Raw genomic sequence first — 15,070 nt, forward strand, 5'->3', positions numbered from 1 at the left:
TGAAATAACGTACCTGTCATTTCTCTTTTTATTATCAACATCCTGACAACTTTTTACACTTATAACTTGAAAATATGTTTCAAAGCTCTTTTCAAAATGTCCATTCTAGTGCACTGATAGTTTAAGGATTATTGCCCACTTTGTCAAACAGGTAACACAGCAATAACTATCCGTGCCAGCACTTGTTGTTGTTTTGTTTTTTTTAATCGCTCTTCCTGCAGTGATTTAGAGGGCTGATCTCAAACCTCAGTGCACTAGAGCAACCATTTTGAAAAGAGCTTTGAAACAGATTTTAAAGTTAGAAGTGGAAAATGTTACCAGGATGTTAACAATGAAAAGAAAAATGACAGGTACGTTATTTAAACAGTTGTAGCAACATGTGGGAATGTATAATGCTATATTTTTGGGAACCTCACTACATACTCTTTAAGAACCAAGCAGACAAAGTTCTGAGAGAGCTACTAGGAACCGGATGAGCATTGATGGAAAAGGGCCTGATCTTATTAGTAAGTTTTCTTTTGTGCTTCTGTTTTTTGTTGTCAAGTTGTTTTTCCAGTAATTGATGAGCAGAGTTGGCACACAAATGATTTAAACTAATCAGGATTATGGGTATATCTTTTTAAAAGAGCAACACTTACTTACTGCAGTTGCATTATTTATTCTGTTTATCTGCAATCAAGTTCTATGGGTATTTTCGTGTAGTCAGAAAGCTGAACTGTACCTGCTTTCTTGGGTGGGTCGAGTGCCCAGTGCAGCTGCCTGTTGAACTCCTCTCTGTCCTCCGTGTGGATCAGCTCATCGACACTCTGATTGATCACATCACTCTGAAAACAGGAGGGGACAGACAAGATAATCAGACAGCCAGGAAGACAGACACAGGCTCCAAGAGAATAACAACCCTCAGTATAGTAATCAACTGGCCATTTTAAAGAGAGCAGCCCCCCTCCTATCCCTATACTGTAAAAAAAAGCAATGAGACTGTATGTAGGAGGCTGTGTAGTCTAGTGGTTAAAGAAAAGGGCTTGTAACCAGGAGGTCCCCAGTTCAAATCCCTCCTCAGCCACTAACTCATTGTGTGACCCTGAGCAAGTCACTTAACCTCTTTATGCTCCGTCTCTCGGGTGAGATGTAATTGTAAGTGACTCTGCAGCTGATGCATAGTTCACACACCCTAGTCTCTGTAAGTCGCCTTGGATAAAGGCGTCTGCTAAATAATAATAATAATATGTACCAAAGGCAATAAATGTGATGACAAATGGATTTGTGGATAATGCTGAGGTGGAGACACATCACTTATACATACAGCTCAAGGAATAAGCCAGCTGTTGAACAATGATTCACCCTTTAATGTGTTGTGAGATTTCAGTCTATTCAGTCAGTGATCACTGCCTTATCCCCATGAAAGTGTAACAGGGAGTCTTAAATGCTATGCAAAAGAGGCTTGTCTGCATTCGTGGTTATAGAGGTTTTAACCTTATCTCACTGACCAGAATCCAGAACGGCAATGCCTCACACAACCCTGCTCGTTACACAAGCTATGAAACTGCATAGGAACACGAGGGGATGGTTACCTGGTGGAAGCCGAGGTGGTCCTGAATGGTGTGTGAGGTGTAGAAGATAGTCCCTTCTCCCGTCACGACCAGCACAAAACCATTCAATGCCTGGAGGTGGGGAGTATGGGAAACAGAGGGTGAGACAAGGGGGAAAGAAAAATATATTGCAATGCATTCATTATATATAAACAAGTGAACATCCAGAATCAGGGAGATCCAGTTTGCACTGTACTGTAGCTTTCTCACAGAAGGTTCAGCTTGTTGGCGATGATGAGTGACAGCTGGTAAACTGAACTCAACTGAATGCTACAGGACAACACACAAGTCTAAGATCTTCATAACTAATTAGTTATTTGTATTTGAGAATTATATATTTAAAAAAAGAAATCGAAATACGTGAAGCTGTTAATGTTCTGATATTGTATCTCTTCTCTGTAATATTTCTAGCTCCTGGTAACACAAGAATAATAAATGACAAGTTATATCACAGAAATCAGCAGCTTTGAATTATTATTATTATTATTATTATTATTATTATTATTATTATTATTATTATTATTATTATTTATTCATTCATTCATTCATTTGGCAGACCCTTTTATCCAAGGCAACTTACAGGTGTTACAGGGCAATACAGGGTTACAATGCAAAATCAATATCTAAATACAGTATAGTTTACAGTAAGTGCAAAATTATACTACTAAAATACAATATGAATTGTTTTGTTAGTTATGTAGGGACATGCAGCTACAAAGTTGGCACGGTGGAGTGAATGTTACTGGATCATCTTGGCTTGGATACAATTCTGATAAATAAATACAAGATTACATCTGGGGTTGTTATTTTACACAGAACTAAAATGTGTCTCCTTTACAGGATCTGGATATGCTGGTGCTCCTGGTACTACATCCTAGAGGTGTGACACAGGGGGGAGGTGGGGGGGGGGGGGGGGGGGGGGAGGTGGTATAAAACTGAAGAATGTAAGTGAAACAGGATGAAACATTGTTGCTAAGAAACATTATTGAGAGGCATTGCTGGGGGCGCTTGGTTGAAACAGACATAAATCTTACAGGAGTGACAGAGGTGTGTACTGTTTTCTCTTTAAATAAACAATTTGTTATGTCAACTAATTGTAACTCTGAGGAACGTGAATGAAAATCCAAAGGCCTGTCTCTTCTCTGTACTTAAACTGATTTCTATATACAGGTCAAAATTACATGACAAGATTTACATGACAAAATGCTTTATCTCATAGAGTGATGGAATGTCATGAATTACCAGTGTTTCTGAATTTGCGTAATATTTATTGTACCTGTTTGTATGTCTTCTTACTCATCATGTATTACTGCTATTATTACAAGCACGTTCAATTAAACATCAGCAACATTTTCAATTCGGTCTCTGAGCAAACCTGAGCAAGGTGTCCCTTTTTCAGGAGATATTTACAGAAATATCACCTTGCTCAGGCTTTCTCAGAGATTGCCCAGATGTCAAAAAGGCTGGTGACTATTAAACATGCTGAATATTCATGAGCGCTGAAACAGTAATAAATGATGATCAAGAATACATATAACTTAATAACAAATACTTAAAAAAAAAAGATATATGCATATTCAGAATCAGAGGATATACATTTATTTGTTCAAGCTAAGAAGCTACAGACTTGTAACACAGATGAAGGCATTAGCCTAAATAGTTATCTGCTTTATTTCTTATAGTTTTACATAAGCAGTAAGCTGAACACACAAACTAATCAAACTAATTCATTAATTTGTATGAATTTGCATGCAATCCGTTTGATGGACCAACAGGTTCCTCACAGTACATCCTCAGAACAGTGAGAAAATAGTTGTACAAAGCCATGGTCATTGTTTAAGAAACAGAGACACAAACATTTTCCTAGTTCTTAATTCCTCGTAAGCATTATGCTTTTAAGGTTTTCTTAAAAACTACAATCATATGAATCCATTACCTTTAAAGTACCTAATCTTACAACTGGTAAGGAATGCAGGACTTTCTCCTTTCAAGCTCATTATTTTTTAAAACGTTAGGTGTTAAATGTGGTCAAAATCCTCTCCTTCTCATTTACCTGGAGCAGCAGGTCTCCCTCTGGCACCATGAAACCAGGGGATGGCACCTCCTGTTTATTTATGCTTGCTTGGTTGACTGTCAGCGGTGGAGTGAGGGCAGGAACCTGGTATTTTTTCTGCAAAGAGTCTGAGAAGATAAGAGACAGGGTAGATCTATGTTTACACAGACAAGCAGCACTAAACAGGGAATTACAGTTTAAAAATCAGCAAAACCTAAATGCAAACCAAAATGGAATTTATGCAATACAAGATATCACAGCTAGTTCTACCTAGTGGTGCTGTTCTTTTAGCCACATGGCAACTAGGTTTGAAACTACACTTTACAATTGCTTCATGTCTGTGCCTTTTCAACCTGGTAATCCAAAACAGATACTGTACTTAATGTTTATACAATATTATAAACCTGTACAATTGGGTTTGAAAATACTAGTCATTAACAATCAAACTCTACTCATTCATTCCAACTTCAACGAAAACAAAAGACGCACCAACCATTCAGTAAGCTTGCAGATACTACATGCCAACGATATATCAGATTACAGGATATCCAAATGCATTGGAGAAAAGCATATCCTTGCACATTTCACTGAATCAATGGATTTCATGCTTAAATTGTTTCACAAACACTTTCCTTTGGGTTGTTAATATCAAGACAGCTTACATTCAAACTGTGAATGGCACAGGTGGTAACCCTATCGCTGTCTTTGAAATGGGCTACAAGCAAACCCTATTGTTTCCTCGCAAATCATCTTACTACTGCACCTTGTCAAGGCTGTGGAACTTAACTGCAAAGTTGTTAACATACCTAATACAAAATTGTGAGCAGTTTTTTTTGTTTTGTTTTATACTATTTGTATTACCTTAGTACAAAACAATTATAAACAGCATATTACAAAATGTAAGGTATTGTAAACTAGGCTAATGTCAAATTTGCAGGCACAAAACTGCCTTCTGGAAACATGCATAGCAGTGGTGATGTCTATGGAGAGTCCTCAACCATGTTACAAGACAGAGTATGTGAGGGAGGAATGCACCATTGTGCCAGTAGGGAGGTAGGTGGCTGGTGGGTGTTATTTGTAATAAGGTTGGAAGGTAGATACGTGACTTTAGAGAGGCAGATAAATGTCTAAGGCGATTGTAAGATAAATATACTGTAGATGTAAAGACAGAGATTTCTAAACAAAAACAGTATACTTCCACATGAGTGCTGATAAAAACATAGCTAGATTTTTTTTTGTTTGTCATATACAGTAGATACTTATTTATAAGCTTTGAAACATGAGAATACATTCCAAACTAACTGTAAAAAAATTTAAAAAAATAGCAAAAGAAAGAAACCTTTAAAGAAATTCATCAAATGAAACATACTGCAAATTACAAAACCACCACCCAACACGGCAAAACTGGCAGCTTAATAAAGGGTCAACACTGGGTGCTCAAGTCAGGACTGAGGTGCGCTCTCAGGGCGGCATCTTCTGACAGCAGCCCTGACTGCTGTGTATGACAAGAACCAAGAATTGTGGGCACAAGCTGTATGCACACATACCTCTATACCTCTATGTTTTTTTGTATGTTTGTTTGTATGAATTGTATTGTGTTGTGTATTTTTGCTGCTATAGTGTGAGCCTCTTGGCCAGGTCGTTATTGAAAATGAGAATCTGTTCTCAATTGACTCATCTGGTTAAATAAAGGTAATTAACAGTAGTTCTATAATAGTTCTGTATTAAAGCTATTGATTTATTTGAGCATGTACAATTTTAGGCGAGGCAAAACAATAGAAATGGCTGTTGTCATAGAGTGAGTAGCAGGGTTCTGAAAAATATAGCGTCACATCTGTTTAAATAACCTGTAGTTTTTCTTTTCATTGTTAACATCCTGACAACTTCTTACACGTATAACTTTAAAGTCTGTTTCAAAGCTCTTTTCAAAATGTCCGCTCTAGTGCACTGATAGTGTAAGGATTATGGCGCACACTGTCAAACATGTAACACAGCAATAACGATCCACGATGTGGTACGGAACAGAAAAGCCAGAGCACTTGTTATGTTTTGGTTTTTTTCGCACTTCCTGCAGCGATTTAGAGAACAGATCTCAAACCCCAGTGCACTAGAGCTGACATTTTGAAAAGAGCTTTGAAACAGACTTTAAAGTTATATGCGTAAAAAGTTGTCAGGATGCAAACAATGAAAAGCAATTGCTTAAAATAGAAGGAATTAAATGGTTTACCAAACTGACTGTCACGTCTGCTGAATAAGTGAACACCTTTTTTAAAAATGTGTATATATATATATATATATATATATATATAGCAAAAAGAAAACAACTACCATTGTCTGTACGTATTCCAAATACCTGTTCTCTTCCAATGGGTGTGCTTGGGCCAAGTGACAGGAATTTGCATTAAATAAACTTGCAGGTTCTTACATTCCGAAAGAAGGGCATGCAGAGTGGGAATGAGAGTGTTGTCTTGTCCTCAGGGGAACAGTTGCCCTTATGGACGAACCACAGCTAGTGCTGACTCATGTTTCAGTTTATTATGGATTAGGTGCCCTGATGTTTCAGCTGCAGTGCCTTTGGATTACAGGTGGGCTTCATTGAGGGATTTGATGTTTTGTCCCATAGCTGCAGGACACAGACCCCAGCTGCTGAATTTCACCAAGTTATCGGCTTGGTCCCTGAGCACTGGTTCTGAAGAGGAACTTCCAGATGTAGTTACTCTTCAGGCTCTTATGATCCTAGGCCCATAAACTTCTAACTACTATTGGCAGGATTTATCAAGATACTGTATGTGTATTTTGTTTTGGCATGAAAAGAGCAAGACATTACTCCAACTGTGATCGGAACCATTTTTACGTAAGCTTTATTTCCTAATTTTATTTTACATAATGAGTTTGTTTTTACTGAAAAATGGTGTCCTTTTTTTTTTTTTTTTTTTTGCAGTTTAGGGCCCTAGTTAATGTAACTTTTCTTTTTGTTCTTATTTTCTTTTTGTATTTCTTAGATCGGGGTACTGCTGTTATGTCATTTTGTGTACACTACTGTCTGTACATATATTCCATTTTACAAGTGTACACTTTTACCCAAAATGAGTCTGTCCAGTAACTGTCCTAAATAGAGGTAAAGGGTTTTGTGGACCCAGAAGGAAAGTAAGACAATCAATTTACCCTGCTGCTGTTTCATAGCATGGTTGTTGCCAGTTTTCCAATCAGAAGATCTATATGTTGAACAACTTTGTTGAGTAACAAATATGCATGCAAAGTTTCAGAAAAAAAAGGTTTATGCCGCATTTCTATTGTTGTTTTATGTGTTCCCTTTAACAAAAGCATATTGTTGTTTTCCCTTTTAACTTTCTTTTAGTCGAAACATTCACAGTCCAGAACTCAGGAACATTGAATGTCCATAAAAAGTTTCATTACAATTGGATGATTGGTTCACTGTGAACCACTGAAGTTCTTCTTAAAAGTAATTACCTTTCTGTTTAAATGCTCAACTCTTTATCATCGTACAAATGCAAACACACCATCAATTTGTCTTATTTAAATATGTGTCAAGGCTCTTCTATCATGAAAGCTGATGATAAATGATTTGTGTTTTCTACTTCTTAAACTTGTTAAGTCTTTGTTTCTTTTGAAAACGATTAAGGAGTCTGCAGCGGATATCCTTACAACACCTGAATGCTTTGTACCACATGGGACATATGGAACAATGCCAAAGCCACCACTAGGTCACACACCCTCCCATCCTCAGACTACATAAAACCATATAGACGCCACCCATCCATTCTGCAAAGCACACCCACGCCCGCCCCCTAGACACACAGTCTGACAGGTAAACTGATTTACAGGTTGCTCAATTTATGAAAGCATACTGACTGACCCGGAGGTCACATTTGTCACGCAACTGCCTGCGAGCTTACAAAAGACCTTCAAAAGTTTTTCATCACTCAAGTATTTCTTGTTCCAGTACAATGAACTTCAAAAACATTTATTTAAAAGAATTGTAAAGTTGAAAATCCATGTTGTGTCTTTATTTCTGCTAAGACAACAATAAGAAAAAGCAAGGGATTGTATTTTTGTTTAATTTTTATAATAAGAAGACATAAGTGAATTATTTTAACGTGTTCCCTTTAACAAAAGCATATTATATTTTTCAGTGATAAAAACACCCCCTTCACCGTTTAACAGCATTGTCAAATACTTATATCTGAATTGGAATGGATTACCCTGTCTGCAATGCAATCTGCAGTTAGAGTAGTTTAATATCTGGATTAGAAACCTCAGAATGTTTATCCACCAATCAGGAAGCTGTATTGCAGGACACTACCACACTTCAACGTGGAACATACAGATAGGCTGTTCCAGAAGAGGCATCACTTTGTGCCTCTTTACAACATATTATTAATCGATTCATACTTTGAATTCTTCATTTCTGTCTGTTAAAGAACTTGCATAGCTGTGATGTGAAGTTGTGTTTAGCCATGACAGGAGAATGAAACCTGAACAGTATCCAGGCGTACTCTGTTCACTTGATTACCCTGATTCAGACCACTTGATGATTGAGCGGACCTCACTCTCTACTCTCAAGATGCGAGTTTTGGTAATCATGGGGGCACAGTTTAGGGGAAAACCCAGACAGGCTAGTCTCGCTCTGCACCGATTCAATCACAATTTCCCCCCCCCCCCCCCCTTGTCTCTTTTGTTCTCCCTACAGTATCTACTCACATATCACATTCTCTCAGACCCTTTAATCCCGCTGTGATTTCTATAGACAGACACTTGAATAAATATGTACTATGTAAATAGATGCATGCACATACCTTGAAAATACAACAAATATCAGTAGCTGCAAGTTCTCTCCAGTAGTCACACTAAAATATGAAAGTGTGTTTGTAGTTCTCACGCTATCATTTGAATATATAAAAAATCTATTTATTTTTCTAAATGTTTCTTTATTCCTCACTTTTATAACAATATTATAATGTTTGTAATAAGGTTGGAGAGTAGATACGTGACTTTACAGAGCCAATGAGCTTGAGGCTCACATTCTATTCTTTGTCAAAATAATCAACAACACACACACACACACACGCACACACACACACACGCACACTCACACACGCACACACGCACAATGATATTCTCTACCTTCCGGACATGACATACCTCACCATCTAGAACTCAGATAGCCTTACCACTTGTATGACTGTGAAAGGTGAGAAATCAGCTGCATTAAACAATATTTCAGTCCAAGCTAAACACAGCTTCACAACAGCACCTGTGAGAAAACCCAAGTCCAACCGCCCTGGGCTAAGGAGCAATTTCTAACAAGATCCACTTAATAACAATCTAAACCAGCCTAACCAAATTAACACACGCCTGGCTAGAATAATTCAACCTGTGCAAACCATTAGAATAAAACCCCCATATAACTGGTGCTGAAGAATATCCTTTGAAAGTTTCAACAGAACTGGACATGCAGTTCATTGTATGTTCTATAAAAATGCAAGTGTGACAGGCAGCCTCCATATACCCCTGCACATGCACTTCTGCAATAGCTCAGTCTCTATTGTACTGTATAATGTTATCATTACACAACCTGTTACACTGTTTTTGTAATATAGAAAGTCAGCCCAGGCTGCTTAAGAGCTGGTTGTGCAAGAATGAACTCCGCCCCTGTGTCTTATTACAAGGCAGATGTGCGTGCAAACATCTCCTGGCAGCACAACGCCCTCTGGAAGGCAGAGAGATACTTCACCACCGATTAAGATCCTGTTTGAAACTCTAAGCCCTGCCCTTTTGCCGGTGCAAGAGGTGCCCAGCTCGGCTGTACAGCTCAACTAGAATTTCTGCTTTCTGAGAGAGCGGGCACTCAACCTGCTCATCTATACCAACCCCCGCGAGAGGGACTGTGCGAGATCTGGTCGTGATGGCCTGGGGTAGTGACAGGGGTTAGTGGGAGTGCTGGGGGAGGGATGTATACTTACTGGTTCACACACAGACACACACACACACACACACACACACACACACACACACACACACACACACACACAATATCCTGCCATAATTGCAAACTGCATTTGGTAGAGTGACACAGAGAAATATATAGCTATGCTTCCAAAGCCACAAACCCTGTTCTGGACATAATTTTTGATGAGAACGATGTTTCAATGATTGTCCTCCCTTTGCAAGCAGTTTAGTCTAAAAGCAGGTTAAAAGTGCAGTCAGGGGCCAAAAACAGGATGTGCTGAGTGGCTTGCAAACTGTTTATATATTGCTGGCAACCATAGTGTTTTACCAACACCGATCCTGTTTTTTGCAACTTTAGAATACTGAACTGCTTTGGCTGGTTTTATGATTTTTATAAAAAGGGCAGTAACACATAAGTGTATTTAAACAGGGTAGGTAGGTGGTCTTACTGCCAAAGAAGGTCTTGGCTCGCAGGAAGCTGACAGCAAGCCTCATGATGGAGAGTTTGTCCAGTTTGTTGGTGATGTGCTCTGGGAAAGGCAGCAGCGAGGCCAGGCGCTCCAGTTCAGTGTTTAGCCGGTCCCTGTGTCTCTTTGAAGGGTTCATCTTCACTCTATCTAGAGGCAACGGCTTACTGCTGGTCGGAGGTGGTCAACCATTAACAAATACAGCTCTAGACAAAAGTTTTGCATCACCCTGCTCAATAATGTTACGTCAACATATAGAATTAAATACTGCTTTGTTGTTTTCCATATACTTAACGAAAAACTGACAAAAATGTACAAAACATTTCTAAATCAACATGAAATACTACTATTATGGCTTCCGGTAGACTTTTGTAATATCATTTTGTAGTTTCTTTGATCAAATCATGTTGATGTACTTAAAATTGTATATATATATATATATATATATATATATATATATATATATATATATACAGACATGCTCAAATTTGTTGGTACCCTTACAGCTCATTGAAATAATGCTTCATTCCTCCTGAAAAGTGATGAAATTAAAAGCTATTTTATCATGTATACTTGCATGCCTTTGGTATGTCATAGAATAAAGCAAAGAAGCTGTGAAAAGAGATGAATTATTGCTTATTCTACAAAGATATTCTAAAATGGCCTGGACACATTTGTTGGTACCCCTTAGAAAAGATAATAAATAACTGGATTATAGTGATATTTCAAACTAATTAGTTTCTTTAATTAGTATCACACATGTCTCCAATCTTGTAATCAGTCATTCAGCCTATTTAAATGGAGAAAAGTAGTCACTGTACTGTTTGGTATCATTGTGTGCACCACACTGAACATGGACTAGAGAAAGCAAAGGAGAGAGTTGTCTGAGGAGATCAGAAAGAAAATAATAGACAAGCATGGCAAAGGTAAAGGCTACAAGACCATCTCCAAGCAGCTTGATGTTCCTGTGACAACAGTTGCAAATATTATTAAGAAGTTTAAGGTCCATGGAACTGTAGCCAACCTCCCTGGGCGCGGCCGCAAGAGGAAAATCGACCCCAGATTGAACAAAAGGATAGTGCGAATGGTAGAAAAAGAACCAAGGATAACTGCCAAAGAGATACAAGCTGAACTCCAAGGTGAAGGTACGTCAGTTTCTGATCGCACCATCCGTCGCTTTTTGAGCGAAAGTGGGCTCCATGGAAGAAGACCCAGGAGGACTCCACTTTTGACAGAAAAACATAAAAAAGCCAGACTGGAATTTGCTAAAATGCATATTGACAAGCCACAATCCTTCTGGGAGAATGTCCTTTGGACAGATGAGTCCAACTGGAGCTATATGGCAAGTCACATCAGCTTTATGTTCACAGACAAAAAAATGAAGCTTTCAAAGAAAAGAACACCATACCTACAGTGAAACATGGAGGAGGCTCGGTTATGTTTTGGGGCTGCTTTGCTGCGCCTGGCACAGGGTGCCTTGAATCTGTGCAAATCACAATGAAATCTCAAGACTATCAAGGCATTCTGGAGCGAAACGTACTGCCCAGTGTCAGAAAGCTCTGTCTCAGTCGCAGGTCATGGGTCCTCCAACAGGATAATGACCCAAAACACACAGCTAAAAGCACCCAAGAATGGATAAGAACAAAACATTGGACTATTTGAAGTGGCCTTCTATGAGTCCTAATCTGAATCCTATCGAACATCTATGGAAAGAGCTGAAACTTGCAGTCTGGAGAAGGCACCCATCAAACCTGAGACAGCTGGAGCAGTTTGCTCAGGAAGAGTGGGCCAAACTACCTGTTAACAGGTGCAGAAGTCTCATTGAGAGCTACAGAAAACATTTGATTGCAGTGATCGCCTCTAAAGGTTGTGCAACAAAATATTAGGTTAGCGGTCCCATCATTTTTGTCCATGCCATTTTCATTTGTTTTATTATTTACAATATTATGTTGAATAAAAAATCAAAAGCAAAGTCTGATTTCTATTAAATATGGAATAAACAATAGTGGATGCCAATTACTTTTGTCAGTTTCAAGTTATTTCAGAGAAAATTGTGCATTCTTCATTTTTTGTGGAGGGTTACCAACAAATTTGAGCACGTCTGTATATATATATATATAATGTCTCAATCCTAAAATTCTAGGTGATGCAAAACTTTTGGCTTTACCTGTACTTTACATACAATAACACATAGCACAGTTTTATATATCACACGCACAGATAAGCACAAAATTGTCACACATCCCCTGCCACTATACTACTATGACAGCCTGGTGTGGGCAGACAGGACCATTGTTGTGTTTAAGACCAAGTTTGATCACAATCGGCTCTCTAGATATGTGTGGACAGGCACTTCCACGATATCCTTCATGTTGTCTGTCATTAGTTTCTATGAGCATCTGTACTCACCCTCTTACAGGCCGACTTCTCTTCCTGCCTGCATACAGCGTTGTGTTCGCCATCCTTCAGCTTTTCGTCTGGGAGCAGAAGGAAGATATTAGTACTGGAGGTGGGGGGTGTTTACATCACTGTTTCCTCCTTGCTTGGTCTGTGCCAGTACCAACATTTAACACTCATATGTCAGATATATAAGCCACAGCAAGCCTGACGTTATGCTAGCCTTTTTTTTTTCTTACTAACTTATTACTGCTACTATGTGTGCATTCCTCTTTATATTTGTAGTTTCACTTAGTGCAAATGGTGCAATGAAGTTCATCGGTTTTGTAGCTGAATTTGTGGAGAATTTCTTTCATCTGCTGAGACTCCCTAAAGCCCACCTTACATTGACTTTTATGCAGCTTTTATGCCATAATCAACTGATATAGGCTATAGAAAAGTGAAAATGACAGCATCTGCCAGCCCATAATGTGTTATGGGCTCAATCAGCAACTAAATATAATCCTACCATATGTTTAAACTAAAATAATAAAGCAACCATGGGCATACAGTCATTGAATCACTTGTATACATGAAGTCAAATGTATGTGAAATGTGTGATCTGTAACATGTATTTGGAATGGACATCAGTAACAGAACTTGACTGTCACAGAACTGTGTTGCAGATGTGAAGACATGCATGTGGTCTGTATCGTGGATATAAAATGACAATGATAATAATTACACTGAACTTGCATGAACAATCCCTGTACACCATCTCACCACAATTGCCTCATGAAATCGCAATGGTGTTCAGCATTGCATAATTCAGCCTTTTTCAATGATTACCTGCAGTTAACTGTGAAGAAACATATTTAGCACCATTAGGATTTTCGAGGTTAAGGTGTCATTGACAAGCTGTGATCATTTCATCACATTCTGACCATAAACAATTTTTCCTTACCATAGATGTCACATTCAACAAGAAAACACACCTGTAATAAGGTTGTTTTACATTATTGGTATGCGTTTAAGGGAAATATATTAAAGAAAAAGGAATATGATGCATGAGACAGCAGCATTTTCAAATAAAAACTGAAATGTAAATCACATTTTTATGATTTGCCAAAGAAGTGAGACTACTAAATCCCCAAATACAAGCACAAACAATTACTAATTGGAATATAGGTAGGTAATGTCTCCTCTGTATCAACTCCTACTAACTCAGGACCTAATTATTTTGTAAACTTAAAACCTGAAATCATTGTGTATTAACTAAACACAAACATCTCATTTAATCTCAAAAGCAGCAGAAGATGACCCTACTTTATCATTGCCTACACATCACACCTTTTTATTTGTCTTAACCCTATACTGTATGGTCATGTGTTGCTTTTGAGAAACACGCAACATTGGTTGGTTTATGGCTCCACTGCTAAAGTGCATGGTAGTTACAAACCAATCTTTGTTGAATTGTCAGAATAGTGTTACCATTACCTCTAACGTAACAGTATTTAGAACATCAGTAATCTGATCAGTCATTTGTGCAAGCCCTCTACAATTCTGGCAAATCTGCCTCTTGGCCATTGCTACTGAAACCAAGGACAACAAGGAGATGCAGCCATAGGCTATACCATGCCAGTTGAACACCGTATGTGCCATATACTTAGGTCCATGCCAACAGCACAGAGCACAGTTTTTTTTTTCTTTGGGGGGGGGGGCTTGGGGGGAGAAAATCAGTGAAGTAGTAGGTTACAGGTACTGTGAACCAGACATTGGACATTGGACTGTTTAAGATTAGATTCATCCAGTCACCATGTACATGTAGTCGTACGCCGAAGGGGTTTATTAATCTATATTATTATAATTTAATTATTTAGTATTAATATTACTACTGTTGTTGAGGTTTATGTATTATTATAATTTATGGTTAACAAATATTACATAGGCAGGCAAATTCACAAAGTAAACGGAAATTTAATTTTTCCATTTTTTTTTTTTATATATAAAAAAAGTCTTAAATGAAAACATGAACAGACTCCGAAATTATGTTTAAAACACACACACACACACATATAACGAACTGTCAGTGCTAAAACTCACAGAATCCACTTACCAATCCTGCAGAGGTTTAGAATGTGGAAGAAAATAAACAATGCAAAAATAATCCAATGCAGCAGCGGTCTTCTTTAATACATAATTTCCAAGGGTTTTATATTCTTTGTAAAATCCGGACAATAAAAGGTGTTTTTCTGACTATACCAAAAAAAGACAGTCAGCGTTCTGATGACAACCCCCAAAATTAATTAAGACGTCACTCGAGTTTGACAACGGCTCCTTCCATCTTGACACCTATTCCCAGCTCTGACATCTGAACTTCCAGGTACAACGTTACACCATAGAGGTTTCAAATTACACACTTGCACAGGTAACCACCCCTTCATAAATAACCGACGCTTATGTCTGTTTTCTCCCGTCCCATTTAGACAATTTTTCTAGAACTGTGAAAGCGATATCAGTTACACCGACAACCATACAGCTAGTGAGACCACTCTGGAATCCAACTGAACAGTGCATGCGAGTCCTTCGATTGTGTTTTTGTTTGTTTGGCTCGG

The 15,070-nt window shown here is 38.2% G+C and overlaps 1 protein-coding gene across 1 annotated transcript in view; it reads right to left on the reverse strand.

The window, feature by feature from the left end:
* The window catches only part of LOC117425406 (aryl hydrocarbon receptor-like), a 29,899-nt gene extending 15,011 nt beyond the window's left edge, over window positions 1–14,888 (reverse strand). The window contains exons 1-6 of the mRNA XM_034042318.3: window positions 14,572–14,888; window positions 12,489–12,556; window positions 10,062–10,246; window positions 3,643–3,770; window positions 1,572–1,661; window positions 722–824 (exon numbers count right to left, since the gene is read on the reverse strand). Of these exons, the coding sequence (XP_033898209.1) occupies window positions 722–824; window positions 1,572–1,661; window positions 3,643–3,770; window positions 10,062–10,246; window positions 12,489–12,541 (559 nt within the window). The 5' untranslated portion in view covers window positions 12,542–12,556; window positions 14,572–14,888. The remainder of the gene's footprint in view (window positions 1–721; window positions 825–1,571; window positions 1,662–3,642; window positions 3,771–10,061; window positions 10,247–12,488; window positions 12,557–14,571) is intronic.
* Window positions 14,889–15,070: the final 182 nt, after the last annotated feature.

The sequence above is a fragment of the Acipenser ruthenus genome, chromosome 20, assembly GCF_902713425.1.
Source record: "Acipenser ruthenus chromosome 20, fAciRut3.2 maternal haplotype, whole genome shotgun sequence".
NCBI lineage: Eukaryota > Metazoa > Chordata > Actinopteri > Acipenseriformes > Acipenseridae > Acipenser > Acipenser ruthenus.